The following is a 14336-nucleotide window of genomic DNA, read 5'->3' as shown; positions in this document are numbered from 1 at the left end:
TTGTCATTTTTTGATGCCAGGATGCGTTTGCTGTCAGGAGGAATTTACAGGCACATTAGCTCGCCTGTCAGGGACAGGGAGCAACACTGGCTGCTGAGCTGGGGCCACCACATGCAGCTCCTTCATTTTCCGTTGGCTGTGGTGGAATTTCCCAACTGCACTAATTATATGAATGCCCTGATACAAGCCTAAGAATACAAGAATAAGATATCCATAAGTCCTGCTGCTTGGACTTTGGAGCAATTGTAGGTAGTTTTAAATAATTCACTGCAAAATCAGCTAGGAGAATACAAAACTGTGCCGTCCAAATGCCTGCTACTATTATGTTAAACCTCAGCAGAATGGGGGGGGGGGATGGGGGGGGTGCAGCTTGCATTACTTAGAGACAGTTGCTATGTAAGGTTGGAGCAGTCATGCTTTGGGCTGGATTTCAGGAGTTTAGTGATCAGCTCGCATCCTGTTTTCACTGGTTATTGTTTTTCACTGATTAACCTTGCTCTCTTACCTCTCCCTGAGTACCAAGAAGGGTCTGCGGCCACTGTGGCTGACAGGTTGGGTGATAGACAGCTGCTCTAAAAATAGATGGCAGGGCTGGAGGACTCTTTCCTCCAGGAGGCTGAGATTCTTTGTATCACATACGGTCCTGACCTGCCTTCGGGATGGTTTTCTGGGAGCTGAACTCAAACATGAGATTCATTCCTGCACTGTGGTTGAATAGGTTTAATAACAAAACTCTGAGAGCACTGTTGTAAAAGTTTGTGTTGCAAACCATCTACCATGGTTTAGCAAAGATTCTTGTGGATGGGATGTTCAGGGTATTTCAAAGCCCAGGGGGACTCAGGGATCTTGTGAAAATTGTCCAGGTGAAGCATGAGATGTGCTTCTGCAAAGTGACTTCTACTCCAGCACCGGTACACTTCTGTCTTCCCTCTGGGATAGATATTTTGAGCTGTGAGGGGGCAGATGACTTTGCAGTAGCTGTTCTTTGCAATGCCTTTCTCACAGCCATACACACCTGCACAAACCAAGGGAGAAAGAAGCCCACAGTGAGCCCACAGATTCCACTCATTCAGAGGGTGGCATTAAAGTGTCATTTTTGCATGCTGGCAGTTACTAAAAGAGGAGAATTTGTCCCTAAACCTTTGCCTGTTATGAATTCCTGTGGGAGAGTTGGGATTTGAGGCTGCTTCAAGAGGAACATTTAAGAATGTGTGAAATTCTAATCTTCTGCTAAAGTCCATTATTTAGCATAACACATCTATGTTTTGAGCTGACTTCAAGAAGATACTTAAGCACATACTTATGGTTTAATATACAAAAAGCATTTTGGTGAAACAAAGTCTAAGAAGCAGAGGGCCTGTTTTTAGCATGTAAATGTATGTATGGAAAGTTTCTGGTACTACATACAATGACACATCATCCTAGAGAAACTAACAGCGGATTTAAAAGGAAGGAGCTGTGTTCATGAAGAAATAGTAGATGTATAACAAGCAGCTGGTTTTCCTGGGAAAAAAACCCTGAACTGTACTGGATTAAGACTATTCTTTGCTTTTTATTTATAAAATAAATAGTGGTTTGCGTCTGACTTGCTGGAACAGTTTACTTTCTGGTAAAATCATCTCTCTAGCACCTGCAGGGCCACTGCAGCAGCAAGCTTACTGTGGTGCTGATTTATTTTAAGAATAGTCCATTGATTTTATTTTTCTTTAAAAAATAAGAGTTGGATTCTCTTTTCTTCCCTATTGGCCAGTTGGTATAAATAATGCCACTGAGATCAATGTGAATTTTCCTACCATCATTGCAAGAAAATTGGACTGTGGTATTTGTGTGCTTTTTGATGGTGATTTTTAGAAAAAAACTTCTCAAAAGGTCTTTCTTGTCCTTCTTTTGTACATCAGAAAATTTACGTCTTACTTCTCATCTCTTTCGTGAAAATCTTGAGAACTGGAGGATTATGGTTGTCATAAAAATGAAATCCGGGAGGGCTAAGAGTTTTAATCAGACAGGTTAGAAGCTGTCAGGTTTTAGTCGTGCTTTTAGCTTTTATTTAACTCAAGCTTTAGACAATGAATTGTTGACAGAAAGTTTCCTTTTGAAGTATTTGTTGCTCTTGCTTCTTAGAGAGGATAAAGTTCCCATTCTGGAACTCTTTCCCCAAAAAAGTCAGGAAAGCCACACCCCTAACATTTAGCAATAAGGAGAGAAGGGGAAAAAATAATTTATATATTGCTGAAACTTTGGCTTGTAAATGGAATTGTTCTGCAGCTTAAATATGTGAAGATGTTGCCTTATTCTCTCTTTATAGAAATGGGAAAAAAATTACCCCAGTACATGGCAATTAATCTCACCCACAACAGATACTTATGTAGTATAGATACACGATAGTCCCACCTCACAGATGCCAATTTCTCCCCACTGGTGATAAAAGGATCCTTGAGGATCAGGGTCACATTTGACTGCCAAGAAGTAAATTTAATTCAGTGAATCTGTGTCTCCTGGCCATTAGTTTTATATCCTGGCTCTTTCTTTCTCCAACCTGCTTGTCACTGCTCTTAGAAGCCTTCATGTTACACTCAGACAAGTAGGTGTTTTGCTTTCAATGAGATCAATGGTAGTATTTGTAAATTCTGGAAAAGAGGATCCTTTTCAAAGACAGCATAATATAGAAAAATAACTCTTGCACTGGAAGTTCCTGAAGTTTGAAATCCAGCTGCAGAGACCAGTTAAAGTAGGTAGGCTTGGTGGGAGGCAGTTGTGTGGAAAATAGGAAATAATCTCCACAGAACAAACTTGCCTGTTTCATAGTGAGTGGTGGAAAATTCAAGCTCTTTGGGTCAAGAACAATACTTTCATTGTCTGTTTGGGTTAGGGAACCATCTTTTTATCTCAGTTCATATATGACTTTGTACAACAGGTTCCTGGCCTGGGAGAGGACTTTTATTTGGGCTAGGTTATTGCAAATGCATTACAATGCAGAAGCCATATTTATGTTTCCTCCAAGCCTGAAGTGGTGTGCAGGGAGTCCCAGTGGAGCTGAGCTAACATGTTTGTCCTAAAAAGCCTGTTCTTTTAGCTATACAGGAGCACCAGGTGTTTTCTCTGGCAATAGGAGATGTCTTTTTCTAGAGAAAAAGGGGTAAATGTGACTTCAATATGCAGAAAATGCATTTTTTTATTTAATTTTGAAATACCCCATTTTCTCATCATACGATGAAGCTCCCAATGATGGTATGTAGCAATAAATATTAGAATTGAATCATAGAATCATAGAGTATATCACAACACACAGTTTTGCTTCCCCGTGGACTTTAAGGAAGCAAAATCTGATTTGACAGTATCTCCAGCTCTGTCTTTCAAAGGTGCTTAGCCTTGACAATTTTGGTTGAGATTTTTATTGTGTGTGCTGGTCAGGGCAGCGCTGGTGCCTGGTCTTGGCTCAACAGAGAGTGATTTGAAGTTATTGTGAACAGAGCTTTTGCTGCACCGAGGATTCTCTTAACAAAAGACTGTTAACATTGATCCAAATAAAATAATAATATGACTGAACACGTTAAGGATGTGGATCAATACAAGTTTAAGATACAATGTTAGCACTTGTTTCCCAAGAGACCATAGCACAAATCAAGTACTAGGGCTGCTACACTGCTGAAAACATAATAATTTAATGTAAACTAAAAAGCAATTCAGAAATAGAGAAAATATTATTTTTGATTAAACCCTTCAATGCTCTTGTCCCTCTTTGTTAGCCAAATTCATGTACTCAATATACTCTCTTGCCTTCCACTCCAGCCTGAAGTGAAAATAACCATTATTCCTATTATTGTTGCTTCAGTGCAATAGTATCACAAGTGCTTACAAGAACACAAAATTCTGTTTAGATTAATCCTTGTGTCTGTGACCTGATGCAAAACCTTCTGGAGTCAAAGGAAGTTTTTGCACTGAGGTTAATGGCCTTCAGAAAAAGTCACATGAATTTGCACACAAGAATGGAGGGAAGAAGAATGACCTATAGAGAAGGGGTTTTTTGTTTGCTTTCTTTCCTCGCTTCCTTCATTCCTTGGTTCCTTCCATATAATAACTGCCACCTCAGCTTCACTTCTACTCAGTTTCCATAGGATCATAGGATAATTCAGGCTGGTAAGGACCTTAGGCCTCAGCCCAACCTTCCTGTCAAAATAGTTTGACAGGTTGCTCAAGGCTTTATCTACTCAGGTTTTGAAAATGTCCAAGACAGGAGGGAGGCTGCACAGTCCTGCTGATTGACCTGTCCCACTGTTTGCCTATTCCCATGAGGAAAATTAATCCTCATACTCAGACTGAGCTTCTCTTGTTTTAGTGTGTGCCTCTTGTCTGTCACCTCCCCACTGCACACCTCGGTAAAGATGTCAGCTCTGTTGTGTTGCTGACATATGTTCTGCTGGGTCTGCCATCCCACCTCCAGGCTGAACAGGTCCAGATCCATCAGCCCTTCCATGTAGCCCAAGTGCTCTGGGTCCTGAGCATCTGGACAGCCCTCGCTGAGCCCATGTAAGATGGTTGATGTCTTTCCTTCACTGGGTGACCCAAAACTGCACATAGTATTGTAGATGTAGTCTAATGAGTGCTGATTAGTGGTGGAAGATCACATCCCTTGTCTGACTCTTCATACTTCCAGGGATCCTGTTGACCTTCTCTTCTGCCAGGCACACTACTCTTTGACATCCATCTTTCTATGAACCCTGTCTCTTTTCAGCAGAGCTGCTCCCCAGCCTGTATTGTTGCAGGTCATTCTTTCCTCCTTGGTGTGAGAATTTGACAGAAAACTCAACAAGGACAAATGCAAAGTTCCTACTGGTCCAGTCCTCCAGTTTGCCTGGATGACAGATCAGCCCTCAAGAATATTGGCTGGTCCCCTGCACATTTTAGTGTCCTCTACAAAGCTTAAAAACAAGCACTACATGACCTTTTACAGATTGTTGGTAGACATGATCAGCGAGGTACCAACACAGACTTCTGCAGTACCCCACTTATTACCGTCTTCTAGGCTGTGTATGACCTATTAACCATTTAAATGGTTGCCAGGTGGATTTGGCTGAAGAGAGTATCAATAATTCCACTGTAATGGTTCTACATGCTATAACATTTTAAGACATCATAAAGAAGGAGTGAGTGATAGCATCTTACACTTTGGCACAAAGTTTACTGTGCTGTTAACACTCATCAGTTCTCTAGTGAGTCAATGAAGGTATTAATGATCAATAAATCACTTCCTTGAGATCTTTCAGAAGCAGCAAGGAAGATGGGGAAATGGCTGCAGTGAGCAAAATGACCCCCTTCCAGTCTCTGGCCAGTGAATGATGCTAATAAGTCTGCACATAAAGATTTGTACAGAATCATCAGGCTTCATAAAGCCGTACTTTATGAGTCATGTCTAACCGCTACTGAAAGAAAATCAGCTGAAGTTAAGGAGCTCATGACCCAACACTTTAGACTATCTAAGTCTCATTTATTTTTCTGTGCAGTGTATTGGTCCTTCATCACCTAAAGACTCAGAAACAATGACATATAGAAACAAATAGTTCAATTGTCTGGAGGACAGATCGATCTGTGCCTCTGAAGGCCATATAACAGTCCCCAAAAAACAACAGAATTCAGTTACCTTAAGTGCAGCTCCAGCTGTGAGTAGAGGAAGTGAACAAATGCCCTTCTTGCCAAAATTTCTGCATGGCAGTCATTGACCGCAAGCCCTTGGTCATTAATGTATTCCCCATTTATACATTTGGTACCCGATGACAGCACAATAACCTGAGCTTGCCTGATGTCCAAACCTGTAGGAAGAAAAACAAAAAGGTTGTGAAAGTTGCCAGGGGTGAGTATGATATGATTGTTAAAGTTCTCACAGCCCACGTTTTGATGTGGCAGCCAGACAGCTCTAATAGGATGCTTGTTAAGGTGATGATACGGCCTCTGGAATATGCGAGAATCTCACATCTCTGTGTTATTACAATAATAAGGGCTCTATTTCAATCTTGCTGCTAATTCCAGGATAAAAGCTCACCACGAAGTTTACTTGTTAAATCAATAACTACATCATAGGAGAGCATATGCTGTAGGGAGGTAATAAAGATCTCCTGCAGTGCTGATAAATGGCCAGGTTTTTATGAACTGTTGAAGACATTTTCTAGTGGGAACACACACTCCCTGTAATGTTAGGTTTCATTGCTGTTGCACTATAAGTAGTAAATAAAATGCAAGTAACATTTCTGGAGCTGGTCTTTAAAAAATGCCAAGAAAAAAAAACAGATCTGACTTCCAGTCCAGTTTACTTTTAGTTTCTCTGAGAGCAGCTATATTGGTGCCCTTTTCACTGTGATCTCAGGGATGGAGCATTCATTACTGAGATCAGCTTTGTTCCTCTGTTGCCTCTTTGGATAATGGTGATGGCAATTGAAAGATGTGCTTTTTTCAGTCCAGATAGACACTTTCTAGGATTAAATCCTAATTTCATTGGAGTCAGTGGCAAAATGCTTACAGACTTTTCTATGATGTTACTTCAATTTTAGAAAAGCTTTAGGAATTATTTTACAGAGTCACCAATATTATTTTTTCTTATGATGAAGCCTATTGAATTAGCAGAAAAAATAAAAAACTGCAGCAAGTTTTTGGGTTAGCAGCACCGTAGCTGGGGCCATGTTCTCTTGTAAAATCCATTGATGCTATATAAGAAAAAAGTTGAATAGAGAAGGAAACTATATTTTAAACATAATGGGCTGGTGCAGCCAATGATTCCCCACTTAGTAAATGTGGTCAACAGTACTTCATAATCTCCACACAGCACTGGGACTAGTAATGGATGACATGGTATAGCACTGTTGTCATGCTTAATGTATATAACTGCAAGAGATACCAAAATTATTTCACACCTATATCAGGATAAAAACGACAACAGTTTAGTAGTATTGTGGAATTGCAGCATTGTGACATTTGTAGGACAGGTATAAGTATTGTGAAAAATTCAGTTAATCACATCTGACCCCCTGGTTGCAACAGTCTCATAGAGAAGTTGTAAGTCTTGGTGATGAAGTACACAGCGGTGTATACCTGTGTTGAAAGTTCAATCTCTATTTGTTACTGCAAATGTGGCCCTAAAAAAGTGTTTGGGAGTATCTATTAGAAAAAAAAATAAAAAAGAAGAGCTGGAAATCTTAAACCCCAAGCAGTGAAGATGGGAGCACATGGGAAAGATACAGAGGAGAAATGGAGTTACAAAGACTTTGTGTTTACTTGTTTTGTTACTACGTATGAGTTGAGTTGGACAAATGACAAATGTATTCCCTACAAAGAAAAGTGTCTATACTCTGTACATTAAAATTGCTTTGCTTTAGGGTCACTGCTTTAATGAGAAAAAAAAAGGTTATGTTAGATTGATGTATGTCCATCTAGTTAACTGTGTCTTTCTCGTGGACTAACATCAAACATTTCACGAGGCACTGCCTGCCACAGAGGCATTTGAGTCCCACTCAGCATCTCAAAAAAGTAATGTATACTTTCCTGAACAGTATATAGTATTTTCCTGGTTGGAAGGTTCACAAAAAGAATCAGCTAATGTTTTTTTCTATTTTACTTGTTTGCCAACATAGACAGAGTCTTATTTTCCTCAGTGCAGCAGGAGTACACCAGGAGGCAATTCCCTTGTACAGAAACCCGTGAGCCTCTCTGCCTACCACTGAGGACCTCTGTCAATATCCTTCTCAGGGCAGTGAGACCAACTGCTTCCTTCTCCTTACATTAGCATTCCTCTGGTGTGCCTCCTCCTCTCCCCCTTCACCTCTCAGTCAAAGCACCAGGCTCTGCAAATACAAAGCAAACCATCTGGGGAAGCCCTCCTGCTCTTCTGCTCTCTGGGAGCCATACCTTCTTCACCCCTCCCAATCAGTCCAGTACACAGGGTTATGTCTTTTATTATTTCAGACATTTTATCCATAAATAAACTTAACTCTTTTTCTCTTCTCATCTGAGGGTAATTGGATGAATGCACACAGGATTTTCTATAAGATCTGGACTTAGCTACAAATGAAACAGAAAAGCATCCAACACCTATTTAATGCAGCAATAAAATGAAATCCTCTGATGTTGTTTGCTATCACAATGTCCACCTGCACAGCAATAGCCAGTGTGCTTAGGGTGTTCATTTTTGAGTGAATTAACTCCATATGTTAGCTTTCAGTGATATGGGGCCCCAGTAGGTAGTCATGTGTGGACACAGCCTGAGGAGTCTGCCAGTCCTGGCAAAGTGCAGTTGTTTGCAGAACATCACTTAAATGTTGCCTGGGGCTGGAGGCAACGGTTTCCAAGAATTTGCAGAAGCAATCTGAGTGTTAAACATTAAAAATCTCCATGTATTTTCCATTTACAATGTCAGAAAATAATCCATGTTCCTCTGTGCTCAGAAATACCCAAGAGTTATGTCTCACTACTATGGCACTGAGAAACACAGGTGTGCATGACTTATGCATTAGCTCTGAAATATTTACACCTCACTGGGGAGCCAAATGGGGAAAGTGATCTGTGACCAACATAGCACCATTCAATGCTGCCTGTGAGGGCACCCAGAATTATGAGAAATACTTCCAACAACCTGACAGTTGCCCGATGTGTTCAGGAGCATCTATGCTAACAGATTGTCCTCTAGCATGCCTTGTTTTGTACATACACAGAGTTGGAGGTTTATCCCCTGCGAACTGCTTGATATTATTTCCAGTGAGCACGGGAGGAATTTTTCTCTGAGAATAAGACACGTGATCCCTAGCTGATGAAGGCGAATTTTAGCATTGAGTAATCACATTGACATTTTAGGCAGCATTTGCAACTCTGGAGCCTAGATACTTGCTTCAGTGATTCAGAATTAATAGGCACTTCTGTACATTTGTCTATTTTGCGTTAAACCTGGTAATTACTAACTCTTGTTATTAATGTTTACTTCCTATTTTATTTTGCCTGCAGAATACTTCAAATTTCTCAAGTCATTTCTATTTACGAAAGTAAAGCTACCCCCTAAACATTGATTGATTTAACCTCAGACATATAGCAGATCTAGACTGTGCACAAAATCAAATCATGCCAGGAAAGCTACAGCTTTGTGAGTGGGTAAACCCTACACTAGCAGTAGCTGGCACCACCAGCCATATGGCACCTTCCCCACTTCTGTCGTACAGAAGGCTATGACCCTAGACCAAGATTGCTCTCTGCAGGACCCATGCTCTTACTGAGGGGAGTCAATCTCAGATGAAAGATCAGGGATCTAACTGCTCAGGTTATTTGACAAACAAAGAGAAATGGGCTACATTATTACAACCTTAACTCCTGACCCAATGATCGTCAGAGTTCATGAGTCATTTCCTACCCTCGCTGCCTTCTGCAAAGTAATGTTTGAGAAGACATTAGGTTAAAAGTAACTAGTGAACAATTTATAACACACACCTGCATTAGGTTTCTATTATTTGCCTAAAGACTTCTAATGGTTTTCAATTTGGAAAGGAAATGGAGCAGGGGAAAGGAAATTGGGGAGCTGCGTCAGCATAGTGGCTGAGTCCTGGATAACACCCTGTTGTTGAGGACAGCTGAGAGAGCAGGGAGGAAATTCACCGCCTTTTGTCTTCACAAATTTTGTCAATTAATTAGTTGCATTATGGAACAAAAATATATCCATAAATGACACATTGCCTTTGATCACAGAGTCAGTCTAATGATCTGGTGAGGTGATGAGTCTTTCTGGTGCTCTGCTGCAAGCCTGAGCCCACCATGGGGTCTAGAGGCAGGGGCTCCTCTCACAGCCAGGGAGGGGCAACCTGGAACCCCGTAATATTCATTTTTTTTGTGATAGCACAGACTTTCACATCAGAGCCAAGCTGTAGAAAAGAAACTGGGTTTTACCATAGGCTATTTTCAGTTTGCTGACACCAATGATGAGACTAATTTCAGCTGTTCTGGATAACTAGAGTTGAGATGTCCATAGCCGAGCTAATTGCTGTAGACTTTCTTTATAGTCAAAGGAGAGGAACTTTCCTAAGAGGTGATTCATCTGGCCTAGTTCAGATACTTGCTTTTGGATAGTCTGCATTATACTTCAGTATTACCAGCTTCTCTTCATGGACCCTGAACACCTGTAGACAGCCAGCAGAAGTACAGCTTTCTGCACTGTAGACAGATGCTATTACTGAGATTTCTCTAATTACAAGTAAATATAATTTACCAATCAAAATACCAATCAAACCCCCTCAAATCATAAGAGGGCAAGCAGGACAAATTTGCGGCCTTTAAAACGTTTTTCCTTCCTTAAGTTTAAACTTTTTGAGTTTTTTTTTTCAGCTTTCCCCCCCCCCCCAGAACAATTAAGGATAATTGTATCAACATTGATATATTCATGGATAGTCATATTGCCTTGAGCTGAGCTATTACACACAGAAAGCAAACAGTGCTATCTTCCCTACATGACCTCCCAAAACACGAGTCCTGCAGCCACAGAGCTTGCAGAAGAGATGATTCAGAAAGATGCTGACAGAAGTGACAGTAAGCAAAAAAATATGAAGGCTTGCTCAGCAGATAAGTTGGATATGGAGAACTGGATGACATCTTACAGACTACAGTTATGAGCTGGGCTTTTGCAAGTCAGTCATGGCTATAAACAAAAAATGTCTACACCCATCTTGGAGACACAAGTCTACCAATGAAACAAGTGAGTTTTGGCTAGTCTAGTCAATGTTTCCACTGATTTTAATACAGTTACCCTCACTTCTAGTGTGCTGTGATCATTAAGACCATCCATAATATAGAATTTGTGGCCCTGCATATTTATGTGTTGGAAATGGAGAATCAAAATCACCAGGTAATCACAAGAGGTGTTACATGCAATCAGAAAACTGAATCACACTGGTTGTGTTTTGGAGAACTCCTGTGACACTCATTGAGCTTAATTCACATTGAACAGGATGGAGTTTACAACTGCTAACGCCAGAGTACAGCTGGGATCCCACTTTGGCTTCTCAGCAGCTGGCACAGCACATGAAGAAACACCAGTCAGTGCGCAAGCGACTATTGCACTGCATGTTTTAGACACTGCTAGTGGGGGGTGATATCTATCTTCTTTTTCGACATGACACAGTGAAGACAACTCACTGCTCAAAATGTATTCATTTTAAATTAGAAAAAAATAATCAGAAAAATTAGGTTTGATTAATTAAAAAAACCCCGCCTCTTTCATTGGGTGGGAGACAACTTACGCAAAATCCTACATTGTAAAAAGGAAAGCCAGAAATAATGATAGTGTAACATCAGCCCTTGTGAATAATTCATGGGATACAATTTCATGTTATTTTAAATGGTGCTGCTTCTCTCTCTGATAAGCAATAATTTTATGCTCTTTCTTTACCTTTTTTAACAAATCAGTCAAAAGGATTGTCTATTGTTATCTGCAAAAAAGTGTATTTGGAATAATTTTCAAGGCAGCTTAATTGAGCTCTGATCACAGAGGAGTTTTTTTTCTTTTTTAATACCCTCTACTCATAGCTGAATAAGTTCAGGTTTCCATTTCAGGTTTGTTTAGGGAAGGAAAATTTCTTGATGTTACATAGCACTGACAAGTCTCGCATTATTTTCTCTTATCTTCTTCCCTGGCAGCTCTACCACATCCTTAGAATGGCTTTAATTTTGTAATAAGAGATAGTCAAGACATGAAAGGGCAGTGGTGCTGGAAAAGCTGCCTGCAGGGACACGCTGTGGACTCAGTCCCACATCCCAGTGTCCCAAGGCAGGTCCCTGAGCCCATGCAGAGCCCTGCAGGGACTGTGCTACCAGGCTGTGGAATGCTGCTCAACACCCTGGGAGTGGGCAATGTCCCATTGAAAATACTTCTGCAAAAGAGGCAAAGAGCTCTTCTCAACTCCTCCCTCAAAAAAATCAGGAAAAGGACACATTTCTCTGGAAGCTGAAACCATTGTCCCCGTATATTGCTCTGCAGGTAGGTCTATGGTTAGAAGTGAGGAGTGTGTTTATCCAGGTCCATTACTCCATTTGCCCTGCAGCTTGGTGATGCATTTACAACGCCCTCTATTCTGAGGTTTCAAGAGGAGTGAAATCAAAACGTCTGTGCAAGGAAGGAGCTGAGGACTGAGGGATTGGTGTGTGACATGTTGTACCTTGTCTTTCAGTTTCGATGTAGAATATGCACTCCTGACACAGGGAGCTCTGCTGTCCCCACCTCTGCATGGAGAGCAAAACCACACTCGTGACTCCAAAAAGAATGAATATGTGGCCATAAGAGAAGAACTGTGTACAGCAGGCATGACTATCAGTATGCATACATCTATTACCAGCATGCATTTTTCTACCAACCATAAAGACTCTGCTGCAGCTCAGTTTTTTCTGTCTATTTTCTGTTGTATCAGTGGTGGTGACTGTGATCATTTCAGTGACAAGCAGCAGCCTGGAACTTCAGTGAGCACCCTGTCTGTATCCCATGGCTTGCAACTAGGTGCTCTGAAGAACAGCCCTGAGATGGATGGGAGCAGCTGATGTGAAGTGGCTGACTAAAGTCTGGGAAGAAAGAAGTTATGTTAAGGGCTTATGAAAAGTAATAGCAGAAGTCTGAACAAAAGGCAAATACACAGCTAGCAAATAATAGGAATGAAGAAGTGGCTAACAGTGAAGTTACAGATATTTGGGGGTATCAATTGAACATAGTCTTTGAAATGCTGGAGTTGCACAGGGATTTCTTTTCCTGACATCAAACTGTGGGTTGTGTGGAACTGAATATATTGTATTTCTGTGGAAAGAGAGGGTTTAGAGGGAGCCTCTGAGAGCTTCATATTTTCTTCCTTTATTAATGTGTTGAGTAATCCTGCCTCTGACCGCACTGCCCAGGGAAGGCTTTTCTTTGCAATGGCCTTCATCTTTATCAGTGAAGGAGCAGGGGCAGAGTCATGCCCCTCTCTGCCCTGATCTCTGACCCCCCTGTGCTGGGAACAAGAGCCAGGGTATTGTCTGAGAGTGGCTGTGGCTCTCCTTTTACAGCCAGGCATGGTAAATTTTCCCTCAAACCATGGATGTGTGTCTGTGTGTGTGCATTATTTGTAAACAAATTCCAAATCCAGCTCCTCTGGAAGAAAAATCCCTTTCTGACACAAGCCCATTTTGTACTGTTTGATCACATCATGGGTGCCTGACAAAGGATGCTTGCACTAATCCATTTTGCAAGATACTCCTATGCAGGTCTTTCCATTAAGCCTCATTCAAAAGATGGATTTCCCAGTTCGGAAAAGAATGGCAAGGAGATTGCCAAAGTGGATGTGAATCAAAAAACAGAGGCAAAACTGCTGGGCCTGAAGACAATAGTGAAAAGCAGGAAAGACTACAAAAATTAAATATACAAACTATGAACATGGTGTAAGTGTTTCTGAGTACCTGAAAGGTGAGAGGTGGGTACTAAATTTAGAGCAGTGCAACTGAGGTCCTGAGATGACATCAAAGAAAATAAAAGTCAGGCTGAATAACTGGTGAAAATTATTAGCAATGAGATCCATTAGGCTTGAATGGTCTCCCAAGGTGGTGTTGAAAGCCCCATTGCTAATTGATTCATTTAAATCTAGACTGGAAAAAGCACTTGGGAACGCACCACAGGGAACAATCTTGCGCTTGCAGGGAGATGGACTGGACGACTTAGTGGTCTTTCCCAGTTCTAATTTCTATGGTCCATTTCTTTCCTCCCCTCAGTGGATGGAAAGGATGAAATCCCATCAACTTTGCTTCTGAGGAGTGTGGAAGGAGACAGTGCTTGAAAGCACCCATGCCCTTTGTCTTCCCTTCCTTTCCTCAGTGTGGGTTTTGGAAATCCAGAGGGGGAGGAGGCAGTCAGGCCAAGCCCCTGCATGCTTCATCCTGATACAAAATCCTTGAGGATTTTTTTTTAACCTAAATTGTTAGTGGCATAATCAAGTTATTCGAGGGTCCTTTCCTTTCATGTGAATTCGAATAGTGTCTTTCTCCTCAGGAAGAGAGCTGTGTAGGGGTTTACACATAATTCTTAATTTTTAAACAGGACTGTACTGCACTTTTCTTGCCAGGTCCTGACTGCGGATATTGGTGTTTTCTCTAATAAATGCTCTGCCACTGATATCTGAGCATTAAGTAAATTGACAGTCTTATATAGTAGTAAGGTCCTTAATTGCAGTGAGAAAGGATGAAATCCTAAATGTGGATTTTGGCAGATAAGTGCAGGAGGAACTTAATCCTTTTTTTTTTTTTTTTTTTAATCTTAGGTGTACTTGGATCTAAAAAAATCTTCCTATGTGTTTTACTAGGCC

General features: G+C 41.0%; 1 protein-coding gene across 1 annotated transcript in view; it reads right to left on the bottom strand.

Moving 5' to 3' along the window:
• Window positions 1-14336, bottom strand: part of ADARB2 (adenosine deaminase RNA specific B2 (inactive)) — a 114227-nt gene that overhangs the window by 37582 nt on the left and 62309 nt on the right. The window contains exon 5 of the mRNA XM_029961904.1: window positions 5639-5807. Within this exon, the coding sequence (XP_029817764.1) occupies window positions 5639-5807 (169 nt within the window). The remainder of the gene's footprint in view (window positions 1-5638; window positions 5808-14336) is intronic.

Source organism: Manacus vitellinus, unplaced genomic scaffold, assembly GCF_001715985.3.
Source record: "Manacus vitellinus isolate BGI_N305 unplaced genomic scaffold, ASM171598v3 scaffold_3_pilon, whole genome shotgun sequence".
Classification (NCBI taxonomy): Eukaryota; Metazoa; Chordata; class Aves; order Passeriformes; family Pipridae; genus Manacus; species Manacus vitellinus.
This window is presented reverse-complemented; position numbering and strand designations above follow the sequence as displayed.